We start from the raw sequence: 13,522 nt of genomic DNA on the forward strand, positions 1-13,522 counted from the left end.
GCTCTGAAAGAGCAAAGCAAAAGCTTTGACCAGCTGCCTGGCAGCAAGGATTTGGCAAATGTGTCATCATGGTTCTCTCTATTATGGTCTGCCGGGCAAGAAGGCACCAGCAACTGACAACAGTCTCTTCAAGGGACCCCTCTCCTGCCTGAACTGGTCCCCTAAGGTCTTTCCTCCCCACTGCACCCTTGGTCTGCCGGGCAGGTGGGAGAAGGGTGGTGGAGAAGGCAGCAGCTACAGGCTCTGGTGTTTCAGCTCTCACCAGGGCTTCATCTGATTTTTTTGTTTTGTTTTGTTTCTTTAACAAAAATTTTCTTGATTTTCTAGCAGAAAGCAGTTGAAACTCAGTGACAAAAAGGACCATTCCATCTGGCGCACATGGCCAGACAGCAGGGCTGCTGCAGAGGGTCCCTGCAGCGCACAGTGAATTGTTTCTGAGGTTTTTCTTTTGTCCAGACACAGGCTGACACAGGAAGGAAGCTCCTTCTCCCAAAGCCTCCAGCCCTCCTGAGAAGAGGTGAAGCTTGCAGGACACTGGGCGGGATGAACCATGCAGAGAGCCTCCACAGTGAGTGTCAAATAAAACATATCCCCTAGAAATTTATCTTTTTTTCCTGGACAAATTGCTCTTTATATGTTAAGGAAAGGCATTTTTTTTCCAGCCTCTCTGACTTTTGAAAACTCATGGCAAGGTAGTTCATGCCCTGGAGACCCAGAAGTGCTCCCGTTTTCCTGGTATGGCTGCACTGGTGCTACAGTGGCTTTGAGAATGCAATTTTCTGTTAGGCAGACTGCCTGGCTGCTTTTGCTTTCCATCCCCACCCATATCACGTGTTCCTCATTTCTTCCTGCTCTTTCCTTGGTAATGCTGCTGAATTTCAGACACGATCTGCTCAAGTTGGGATCCACCTTCAGCTGCTGCTTGGTGTGGCCAGGCAGCCTGGGGCCTCTGGCTATGTTGGTTGGAGGTGGCTTCCAAGTCGGTTGAGGATTTTCTTGCTCACAGCTTTCCTACCTCTTCTTCTAAGATCCGCTTCCCTTTTGACACTTACCTTTGGACTCCCTTCTCATACACACACTTCCACCCCTTTGACAAGGCTCATTTTTCAGGACAGAGATTCTATTTCTCATAAAAATGCTGGCAAAGATAAGGGCCATACAGGTTTGTGGACCAGCTGATAGAAATTCACCTAAATCCCATGCTGACAGTTTCCCATCGATAGCCAGGGCTACACAGACACGGCTGCAAGCCCATGATTCAGCAACTTTAACTGATTAATCAAGTCACTTGATTTTTTATGCATGCAAGTGTGCCCAAGGCAGCTGTGTTAAGTCAGCTTCTAGTCAGAGTGTTAGCAGCACTGAGGATGTCAAAGGGTTTTGTGATATTGATATAAATATATATATATATGCATAGTTTTCTGATTAGGCTGTGGTTTTAAATAGTCTTTAGCGGCACTTGTTCAGTTGATAGAATTCTTTCTGCAAATTTACATGCACGTTGTACCTCTGGTGCTGCATTTCTTAATTATGGATACACTTTATCTGAGTTAAACATGTAACAGGCCCCTTAGCATAAATTATACTCGGGGTGTGTGTATTGAGAGTACTTCCCAGGTGTGTGAGAGGATAAGTACATGTTAAAAAAGCACATGTATCTCAGAAAAGGTTTAGGAAATCTTTTCATTTTCAAAAAGAAAACCTGCTAAAATCCATAAGAACACCAGCCCAGAGCAATTTTTGGCTGTGGCAGAGGAATGCTTTATCTTGTATTTCCTACATACCCTCATGGTTTTGGGGATGCGCAGGTAGAATTCCAGATGCTGATGGGCTTGGTAGCATCATAAGTGTGTGCTTTGAGACAGAGTGTTTATAGCTCTTTTATTGATAAAATGAAGTAGTAACTGGAGAAAATGTCAGCATGTTTTCCTGGCACCCTATTTAAAAAAAAAAGAGAAGGGCATCTGTATTTCAGGGGTCACTGGTATGGCTTCAGTCATCCTAATGCTGCAAAAGACGACTTTTTTGAGGTATACAGCTGTTGAAAGTGTGAGGAGCAGGTCCCAGGCTCATTTACAGCCTGCGGCTGCCAGCGAGCACTCGGCAGTCTCAGCTGTCCTGGGGGTTAATGCTAAGAACTGAAAAGGCAGGGGATGCAACTGTACAAAGAGCCTTGCTTTCAGTCTTCTCCAGCCTTCTCATATGTAACCACGCATTTTCTTGGCATGTATTAGGTCAAGAGACTCCATTGCCTTTCTTGGCTGTGAAGATTCATAGCCATCTCCTCAGTACAGGAGATCAGGAGACAGGACTTAGTATCATGTGGTTCTACTAAGTGCAAAATTAAGAGCACATTTCAAATCAGTATGTTAGAAAAAAACGAGGCGGCAAAATTAGAAAATGAACACTTGGCTTCAGGGGAGTCAAAGGGATACAGATATTTGTGTTTGTTAGAGGTTTTTCATGGCAGCAGTAGTTGTTGATGTTTATTTTTCCTCACTTCAGTAGAACAGTGTTTGTTAATAATTCTAATAATAAAACATCAACACCAATTACCAGATTTGCCAATTTTTTCCAACTGTGGCTAAACTGAATGTTTAAAAAAAGGAATTTCTTGTGGTTCCCCCTCCCCCCCCCGAAACATAGAAGACCTGGCATAACATGATGGAGCCTGTTGGGAGCACCTCCATGAGTGACTTTGTTCTGGCCAGGAGAAGAGCTCAAATACACTTTACACAATTTGCATTGTGAGCTGCAACAATTGTTGCAAATACACCAATATAAAAAACAAAACAAAACCCCAACCCTACTAGAACTGACTCACAGATGGACAAATTTGTTATTGTTTTCATGATCTTTTGCAATGTGTTTGCAGGTTTCCACAGCCTTGTTTAAATTCAAGCAAGGACCTTTTTGCACCAACTTTGCAGGATTTCATTTGTGAGTTGTACATTTAATTCTCCACAGCAGATGGTGATGTGTGGGTGTACTGCTGTATATTTGCAACAGATTCCTTATCCTACAAAATTAATTAAGTGTCTCATGTGCTGATTTAAAATCAGAATTGTATTGTTCGTAAAAAGCTAATTCTTGCATATCATTTTGTCGGGACCTGTGCAGTTCCAACAAAACGTAAGGGAAGAAAAGTCTAAGTGCTGCTTTAAAGCAAATGGGTCGTGGCAGCTCTAGTCAGTCCTGACGCGCAGACTGAAGAACTAATGATCTTGTGTGTTTAAAAGTCACTTAAATAAAATTAAGTATTTTGCGCCTCAGTGTCAGGTTCCCCAGATGTTGCTATAAAGAAGGTTGCTGGGTGGTTCAACCGCACTCAGTGATAAACAGCACAGACAAGGCCTCTGAATTAAGCCCATTTTCCTTTGGTGGGTTTCTTTCCTTATCAGGGATTTATTTTTAAATGATTGTTCTTTCAATGGCATTGCTTATGTTCATTTCCGAAGTTTAGGGGATTTTTTTTTGTTTCCTCCCAATTTGATAAAGTGTCATGTCTTTATGAAAGCTGCCACTGGTGACTTGTACCCACGCCTCGGCCATGCAGCCATCCCAGGCTGCATGTCTGGGTCTCGGAGGAGAAAGAGAAAACGTGAGGCTGAGCGGAGAATCTCAGCGGAGGTCAGGCATTTCCAGACTCACCAGCCCCACATCACTGACCGCTCCAGCAGCCTCGTATGGCACAGAAAACGGGGCTTCATCTAGGATGGGGGCCACGTCGGTGTCATTGGAGGGGGGGGACCCAGGGCCTTAATGGTTGTGGTGTTAAGCAGGTCGTCAGGATGGATAAAATAAGGCCGAAGATGGTTATTTGCCTGCTCCTCCTGCCCAAGTGATGGCTACTGGGCCGCTGTGAGACAGGGGCTGGTTAATCAGAAATGAAATTTAGGAAATTTGGTTCCTTACTTTAAGTAAAGGATCGATGCAGTGGGGTGCCGTGTGCCACACGGGCCAGGTAGGACAATGGCCTGGACGGAGGGTCCGCAGTGTGCTGCCCCTGTGCCGTTGGGGGTATTAACAAAAAACTAAATAAAAACTGTCCCCCTTGTCCTTCAGACACTGGAGCAAGGCTGGGTGTGTGGGAGCACCCCACAGCACCCACGGCTGGCCAGGAGCCGCCTGCATAGCTGCTACAGCGAGGGTGTTGTGCCAGACAAGAGGGGCTGGGTGCGGGGGCTGCCACCTGCGGTGGGGGTGCACAGTAGCATGAGGGACCTTGAGGCTGGTGGCTGAAGTGTTTGGGGACAAGGCACTTGTTTTGGTGACAAAGTCCTCACATCCACCCCAAAGCAATGTGCAACGTTGGGGCCTTCCAGACTTGATGGCATAGCAATGCTCCCTTATCACATCGGTTTGCTTTATATCTGGGTAGAGAGGAAATACAAACCAGCCTTGGATTGTGTTTGCCTGTGAGTAAGTAGCAGTAGTTGGGTCACGCTTGCTGGCAGCTCCAAACCCCGGTGATTTAAGACTGGAAGTTTATTGTGGAATGGAGGATAGAGGTTTGAGGATTTTATTTTTTTGCTACTGTACAAGAAATAATTTGCAGCCCCATAACATTTAAAACCTGAATGAAATTCAAGATGAAATATTTTAAGTCCTTTAAAATATGCTGGACTGGTGTTTAAAAATATCAGTGATACCTTAGGGGTGTGGTAGACAAAACTTCAAACCTTGTCTGAAAAGCAGCTGTTATCATTTTGTGTGTATCCATGTCCCCATCTTCCCAGTTATTTCTACTGAAGGAATATTTCAAAAAATTGCTAATCTGATCGTCAGAAAGAACCAGTCTAATTTGTCTTCAATTGTGGGTGAGTCAAACTAGTTTGCCTTTGTATAACCCGTCCTTTTGGTTGCTTGCCTTCCTACAGCCCTTTCTAATGCTTATCCCTGGTAGAGCTACAGGGAACAGGCTTTTTGAAAGGCAGGTTTTGGGTTTGTGGGAACAGAAACAACTTAAACTCAGTGACCCTTTGTAAAGCATGTTTCCATTCCCCTGCTCATCCTGGTAGCCTTACTGCACTCAATCCCATTTGAATTTCTCAAGCGCACCAGAGTGGAATACTGTGTTTCTGGGAAAGGCCTCAGAAATGACTGTTGCACCAGCGTACCTGTCCTCCTGGTTGTTGAAGGTACCGCCTTGATGTGCCTGGGATGAAAGCGATTTCATTAGCAAGGGGTCAGGAGGCTGCACTGCAGCAACGCCCAGGAGGAACACCGCACAGGGAGCGTATGTGTGTCTTTGTGTGGTTGTTGCTTTTTGTTTCCTTCCTGCAGAAGTTCCTGTTTGCCCCCATGATTTGCCCCCTTATGAGTTACTGAAGCGCAGCTGGGTTGGTTCCATCATAGCTTCTGGGTTTAAGAAGTCAGTTATTTTTAGAAAACAGATACTGGATTAGTCTGAGATGTCAGAGCTTTCGTAAAGTTATGCTGGATTTGATCTCCTTTCATTTTGCTCTGTATGTACAATGAATTACTTCTGTGCGGTAAGCTCAGCCTGCAAGATCTCCAGGGCAGGGAACAAATCTTTTCTGTCATCATGCGCTGACCTGGCTTTACCTCATCTATCCGTAGTCACGTGAGTGAGATGGACAAGTTAACAGCCTTGCCTGGCTCCTGCTACAGGTGATGGAGAAAGGGGTTCCCCAGGGCACCTTCTGGGTGTACCTCTCCCCATTAATTATCCCGAGGCCAATTCAAGTACCTAGGCAGCAGCCTCCGCTAAGTGTGGTACATCCAGGCCCCCCTGCCCAACCATGCCAATGGGAACCATTAATGGCACCAGAGTATTTGTCCACATTTGGTTGCTACAAATTCAGTGTCACTAGGTAGGTTGACTTCCCACAGTAAAAATTTAGGAGTAGCTCACTGCTATCTTGAATGTGCCAGCCATAATTTTCAACATACGCTCCCCTCTCCATTCATTCAAAGCCCATTACTGTGCCCAAGGTCGTCTGAAGCAGAATATAAAGTGAACACACTTGAAATGCCCTCCCCCAGGTGATTTTCCATTTATGTAGCAGGCTTGCTAATTGCAGAAAGAGTGATTACCCTTTCAGGAAAGAAATATAAAACTTGATTACTTTGAATGAGTGTTAGTGAAATTTGGTTCTGATCCCAGCTGGGCAGAAATTGCATTTTAGTAAGACTTTGTAAAAACTCTCACATAGGATCAGAACAGTGAACCAAGGGCCACTCTGCGACTACTTTTAGCCCGTGTACGTTTGTGATGCTCTCAAAAGGGAGACTGAACTTTACATACCAGATCCTTAAAACTGGCCGAGTCCTTTCTCTTGTATTACTGGTGTACGTGAGCTTTCATACAGCTCACCTAAGCTCACCGATGCAAGCGAATGGAGAAATAGGTACCTTACATGAATGAGATGTAGAAGATCAGTAGCCAAACTTCAAGTGGAAGCAGGGAAATAGCCTGGATCAAAACTGGCGCCTCTGAAGTCAACAGCAAAATGCCAGTGTGTACAGTCCCAGTGCTGTCTTATGAGCATCTAGACTGTATGGTGACTTTCATCTCACTCCTTTTCTGACAGTGTAAGGTACACTGAAGAAAGGACAGGAAAAAAATTAGGCGATGAACCTAAACAAATGCTATAATGTAGATAGTGTGTGTTATAAAATAACACTATTTACCATGGTTCGTTCTTATACGGAAAGTGCTTTTTTTTTTTTAATGGGCTGGTGCATGTTACACTATATTGTGAAGTGTATGTATATATGTATATAATCAAAAGTGTGTGTATATACATATATATTGATAGATGGGAGGACAATGTTTTTCAGAGCCAAGTCTTTAAACATAGCAAATTACTGACTTGTGTATTTTACTATGGAATGGTAAGATTGATTTAAGGATGAATTAAGCAAGCTGTAAATTTAAGAACAAACTCATTCTGCGGCCTGAAATTAATTATTATAACCAACATGGTAACTTAATCTCACAAAAACACGAGTTTATTAAATAGGTGAAAGAGCTGAAGAACCACACGGTCCATCCAGCCCTCTGATATAGTTTTCCTAATCTCAGTTACGAAATTCAATGCTGCAGTTTTACAAGGTACATATTCTCAATTAGTGAATGTTACAGAACATAAACATGAAGTGAATATTTGTATTAATGGGATTCAAACAAGTCAACTGAAAGAAGTATCAACTCTAGTTATAACACATGGTGAAAAGAATCAAATTTGGAATGTGATCATATATACTGTTGTACAGCAGATATGTACACTGTTTCATATTGCATGACATTCATAGCATATTCATAGAAAAGTCAAACTAAATGATGGCTTAAAAACTGTATTAACGCTGAAATTTGCTTGCTACTTCTGTTAAGTGTTGATATTGACTGAGTTAATATTTTCATTGTGTAAAAATACTGTATATAGTAGAAATCCTTCAGGTATCTTCCACATTCAAATAAATAAAGTTACAGTTACAGTTTGATATTTGGTGTTCAACATCTTAAATTAAATGGCTGATTCTTTCTAACCTTCAGAAAGAAAAACAAATAATGAATATGTTCAATCTGGTTTGACTAGTACGTTTCTCTCTTGAAGACCTTGCTTCTGAAATCAGACTAACATCTACCTCATTTGAGGTGCGGCTGGGATTACTAAAACATCTGAACACGGTTAAAAAGGTGGAAAGTCCATAGCCATTCTACACACTTTCATTTATTGTCTGGACAATTAAAGTACAAATAATTCAAACACAACAAGGTTATGAAAAAAACATTTACAATACTTTCCCTCAGAAATGATCTAAACTAGCAAGGTTAACATGAAGTCATTCATTATAACTAAAGTATACAACTGCCTGGTCCTAAGAAAGATTCTTTAAATTATTATTATTATTATTCAGATAGTAAAACACATCGTAGAGAAAAGATTCTGACATGCCTTCCCCACTAATGCTTAGCAAATGCATCAAAACTTTCCCAGCAAACTGCGCTCATTCATAGCAGATGATGTATAAAGGTTTCCCTGAACATTGAATGAGTGTTCCTTTAAACTAAAATCTAACATTGTTAAAGTAAAAAACTGATAAAATTATGATGCAGCCTTTGCTTTAGTTATTTGTCTACTACAAAAGTTTGCCTCTTCAGTGTGAAAAAACAATACTTAGTCTACATGCAGTTAGTGGGTATAGCATGGAAAAAATGCACAAAATAAGCACAAGTTATAAATAACCATAACGTTTTATTACCATTAAGACTAAACTTGTATTGAAAAGATTTTATATAACAAGACAAGAAAAGCAATAGCAAATTTAACTATCAACTAGATTATGCATAGCGAGTAACTGTTTCTAGTACTCAGGGAAGAGCATGACCCTTTTTTGTTTTAAATATATAACCGTACAAAGCACAAACATACTAAAATGATCAGTGCACTGGACATGGGAGAGCACCCCCTCAGTCATTTTGTTCCCTTAGCTCTGTTTTCCCCAATCTGAATTACATTAAAATAAAGACCCAGTTGTTTTCTTTTCTACTGTGCAGTAAGAAAAAATATTCACAACAAACATGACAATATATCAAACAATATTTCTACACAAGTTACCTTGATACCTCTGTCACTTAAGTATCATAAGAAAACATTTTAAGACATATACAAACAAAACTAGCAAAGTGTTACAACTTATAATAAATTAACCAAAAGAAAAAATAACTTTATATATATATATATTTATATTATATATACACATACACACACAACAAAATGACACAATAATATGCTTCTTCCCATAGTTTAAGTAAACAAATAAGTAGACTAGCCAAACTAGCTATATTTGATTTTGGCCATATGCATCACATCGGCAATTAAATAAATAAGTGTTTCAAGCAACATAAACAGTGTTCCAAATGTGCCAACACAGCCCAATTATATTAGCTTGGGCTATAAAGTGAATTTGAAAATTCTTAACAAATTTAAAGCAAATGTATTTTTTCTAAACACATTACATTTAACTATGATACTAAGATATGTAAATAATTTTGTAGCACCTACTGCTCAAACCAAGGAAGTTTTTGATCAAAAAATTAATTTTTTTAACTTTTGTTCTGCTGATATCCCATACTGATGACTTAAAGAAAAACCGTCTTGCAACTCATCTCCTTGCTTTTGGGTTTTGACTGTGGGTAACTGCGTGCCTGGGAAGAACACTCTCCCGTACTGTATTTAATATTTTTATTACATGCTATGAAAAGATACGAAGATCATCTGTTTGTAGCCCATCCTTCAAAAAACAATCTACTAATCCAGTTTAAAACACACATCTTGATCTCTAAAAAGTTACCAGTGCAGTATGAACATGACAAAGTTGTCAATTTCCCCTAAATTAGCCAGTCAAAATATTTTTTTCTCAAATCCAGATTCTCTTGTAAAAATTCTTTATATTTTATAAAAATAGATTTTTCTTGAAACCCATTTTCAGCAAAGAGACCACCTCTTTGGCAACATTGTTAATGTTATTTAAATTGTTATGTCATCAGGTATCCCCCTTTACCCCATTCCCTAACAGAAGACTGTTTAGTTCACATGATACAAAAGAAAAAAGGAAAAATAAAAAAAGTTGCAAAATTATGTTCTTCTTTTTGCAATTTTTATTGTTCCTCTTTAATTTATGTGGGGGGTTTACCAATCTGATTCAATCAATGTTTTGAAAAAAAGAAAAGAAAACAAAAATCTTTTTTCTCGCTTTTAATCCCATTAGTTTGTAAAAATTGTTTTTGTTTTATTATTTTTTTTTCAAATGAGTGAATGGTCATCTTAAAAAGACCCACCTTCAAGGAAGGTAGTAAAACTAGCTGGCCGGGTAAAAATCCCTGCACATTGTTATCTATGTATATTATATTCAACAACGACAGCTATGAAAGAACATTCAATGCATCAAAGGTTTTTTTTTCTAAGCATTATAAAATCCTTTCCTGTTCCTCACAGGATATCCAATGTTTTAATACTTAGGCAACACTGGCTTATAAAGTCCATGGTTGAATATAAGCCTTGAAGAGTTTTTTTTGTTTTGTTTTGTTCGTATATATATTTATATATATATATTTTAGTAAGTAAGGATATGAAATTCAGGATTTGTGGGTTTTATTGGTTTTAAAGGAAACTTGCAATACTCTGTCTCCTAAACGGTATCCATTAAGGCTGGCAATCGCCATGGCAGCTTCGTCGTAGTTGGTCATGGTGACAAAGCCAAATCCCTTGCACTTGTTGGTGTTGAAATCACGGATCACCTTGACATTATTGACTGCTCCAAAGGGACCAAACAACTGCCACAGCACACTCTCATCCGAGTCAGGAGACAAGTTGTAGACGAAGATGCACCATCCAGTCCCAGTGTGACCAGGGATATTCATTCCGACAAGGCTCGTCATACCATCAATTGTGATCGGAGAAAACCTACCAAGTAAAAAGAGGGGTCTATTCTAAATATATCTCTTGGCACAAGCTACATGGAACCAAGACTTTAGAATAAATAAGCCAATGTTAATGAAGGTTCTTGATCCTATCCCTGGCAGATGCCTACGTAGCCACACTTGGCCTCTAACTCTTACTTAAGTGGAAGGGAGCTGTACTAAAACCAGACCAAATCTGGGCATAAACGTATCTCCCTTCAAGGATAAGCCCTACTTAGATGTAGACAAACATTAATAAAAGAAAGGCTTAAGGACAATCTAAGTCAAAAAGGGCCCGCACATGCTGCTATCAATGAGTTCATTTAAAGAGGCCTGTAGGAATTTACCACTTATTCCCATCACTAAAATAATGTAGTTTCAGGGCAAATGGAGATCTAATGCTTTACTTTTTACTATTTTGCAGTAAAAAAACCCCACCCACCACAAACTTCAAGACTTATTTTAAGGGATTAATATGAATGCCATTGTCAGGATTCAGCTATAACAGTAGCCTCTTTAGCTAAAAATACTATTCGATTTAGAGAGATGTCTGTAAGTGGTAGATTTTAATTCTCCTCCTAACAGTCCTTAACTGACATACGCTGGGAAAAAATCCAGTTAATAAAAAAGTCCTAATGCTGGCCACATATTAAAGATGATTTATGCAGCAACTGTAGAGTAAGTAAAACAGTGCATAAATATAATTAATGAGCATGTCAACTAATACCTTCATACTGTGAGACTTCATGTCCATGACAGGCTCTTAGGTTCTTCGGATAGTCAACATAGAGAGACAAGCCCTAGAAATCTAATATAGCACCCTAACTTTTCCCCCTGTTGTCTTTTGGGACCTGTTTTCTTAACTTAAACATCTGAATTGGAAAGCTAAAGCCACAGGCTAGACAGGATCTATGGATATCATCTGATCAACCTCCTGCTCGAAGCAAGGCTAACTTCTCAAATTAGATCTGCTGCTCATGGCCTTGCAGAAGAAAGTTTTGAAAGTCTCCAAGGATGGGAACTCCACCTCTGGAGCCCCTGCTCCAGGGCTCCACCACCCTCACTGTGAATGATTTTCCCTTATACTCGGTTGAATTTCCCCTGCTGCAACCTGTTACTGTTGACTCTTGTCATTTCGCAGCTGACCTCTAAGATGACCTCAGCATCATCTTCTTTCTAATGCTCCTCGTAGGTAGCTGAAGACAGCAGTCAGGGGCTAAACTCTACATTTGCCTTTCCTGAATTTCACCATGTTCCTCTAGCTTGTCAAGGTCTCCTCAGTGGCAGCCACGGCCAACAGCATGGTGACTGCCCCTGCTCCCTCACCAGTTTAGTGTCACCCATTAATGCAAGGAGGGTGCATCACAGCCTGTGACTCAGGTTATTAATGAAGATGTTAAGCAGCATCAGCCCTCAGGATCAACATAATTTTCCTTTCATCAGTTTGAAAAAAAAAGTGACATGCTTTCTGAAGCTACACTTTGGGATATGTTTTAAAATAACAACTGCACAGAGGAAACGTCTTAATAAAAATCCAGTTTCACATGTACCTTCATATGATGAGTTTTAATACCAGAACTGAATAGTAATTCCTCAGTATTTTTTGAGTGATGACTGCGGGACTAGAGGGGTGGACTCAGTGTTGCTGAGTGAGCTCTTGTGCTCTCCAAAATATCTCCTTTTACACTTGTAATATTTCCACACACATTTAGCAATCTGCACAACGTTATGCAGTGTGTGTATTAAATAACCGTAAGAGAAACTACACGCTTGATGGCTGCTCACCGTTCTGTTGACTCCTGATGGCACTTTATATGTATATTCAAGGAAAAACACACACTTGGAACATACATCGTAAGCTGAGGAACATCACTGGGGTGTAGCAATGCTATAAATGAGCGGTTCACAAATGCTCACAGCATTGGATCGTCAGACATACATATAGGTTTGCAGACAGTAATAAAAATATGTGGCAGTTTTCCAACTGAACTTCACTTTTGCAAATCCTACTCTCAACATCTTTTAATTTCTCTCCCACATACTGAAACTAACTAGTAGCTATCATAATGGTTCAGCATGGCTCTAACCCATGGTATTTCCCCAGCTGCTGAAAACAAAGATGGCTGGACAAGGCCAATTTATACTGACCCTTCCACAGTATGTGGAATTGCAAATAAGGCGGCCAGGACCGAGAGCTTGTACAAGCCAACAGCTTGTTCAACTTCTTTTGAAATCTGGAAGATGGAACTTTAAGCCCATTGCTGACAAGTGCCAATGTGCTAGTAAAACACGTAAGCCAGCAAACACACCTTTTCTGCAATGTTTAAATTTAACATCTAGTACAACACTAATGTATACACTACCCTGTAAGTGATGCTATTGTAAAATCTGTACAATGCAAAGCTGTGCATGTCACACAGTATGTTATAAAGTTTTGCATTTTTAAGGAATACTGCACTGATGTAAAGGATTAAAGTTTCATACAGTTCATTGGAGAGCAGCTTTCCCCTGGAAACCTTTAGGAGCTAATGCAGCTTTCAACTATTTAGGTACCACGAGCACAGGAGTTGCTCTAAGTCCAAGAAACCAGTGCAAGTGTATTGACACAAATACAAGATAACCTATTGCATAAGTAGCTTTGCTACTAGCAAGTGATCTGAAATTAGTGTCAATAAAACCTTTTTCCACATCAGCATATCTCATTTTCCATCAGTACCATATAATTAACATGGGGAGAGAACGAACCGACCCTCAAGCCCAGGAACACTACACTATGGATGTTTCAGAGGCAGTTTCAGAAGTTTTTATCAACAAAGTATTTTTTGTGTGACCCTATGCCTGTAAATACAGGGTTTGCTAGTGCAAGTCCAAGTTTAAGATTTGCTGGGAGCAGACAACTAATTTAAGATGCCTACAAAATGACTTAAAAACCTGTTGTGATTTAAGACTACCATTGCAGACTCTGAATATTAAGAAAGATGCATAACCTAAAGACAGGTAACACTCCCTTTCCCTCTGTAGGTCATAGGAAATCAGAATTCAAACTCTCACTAGTTCGGACTAAGCCCTGTTTGTCCCACACCACACGCC

The 13,522-nt window shown here is 40.2% G+C and overlaps 1 protein-coding gene across 6 annotated transcripts in view; it reads right to left on the reverse strand.

Moving 5' to 3' along the window:
* Window positions 1–7,505: 7,505 nt before the first annotated feature.
* Window positions 7,506–13,522, reverse strand: part of ELAVL4 (ELAV like RNA binding protein 4) — an 84,277-nt gene continuing 78,260 nt past the window's right edge. For all 6 annotated transcript variants that reach the window (XM_076340231.1, XM_076340233.1, XM_076340232.1 and 3 more), the window contains exon 7: window positions 7,506–10,436. In XM_076340231.1, the coding sequence (XP_076196346.1) occupies window positions 10,109–10,436 (328 nt within the window). In that variant the 3' untranslated portion in view covers window positions 7,506–10,108. The remainder of the gene's footprint in view (window positions 10,437–13,522) is intronic.

Source organism: Aptenodytes patagonicus, chromosome 5 (assembly GCF_965638725.1).
Source record: "Aptenodytes patagonicus chromosome 5, bAptPat1.pri.cur, whole genome shotgun sequence".
In the NCBI taxonomy this organism is placed as follows: Eukaryota; Metazoa; Chordata; class Aves; order Sphenisciformes; family Spheniscidae; genus Aptenodytes; species Aptenodytes patagonicus.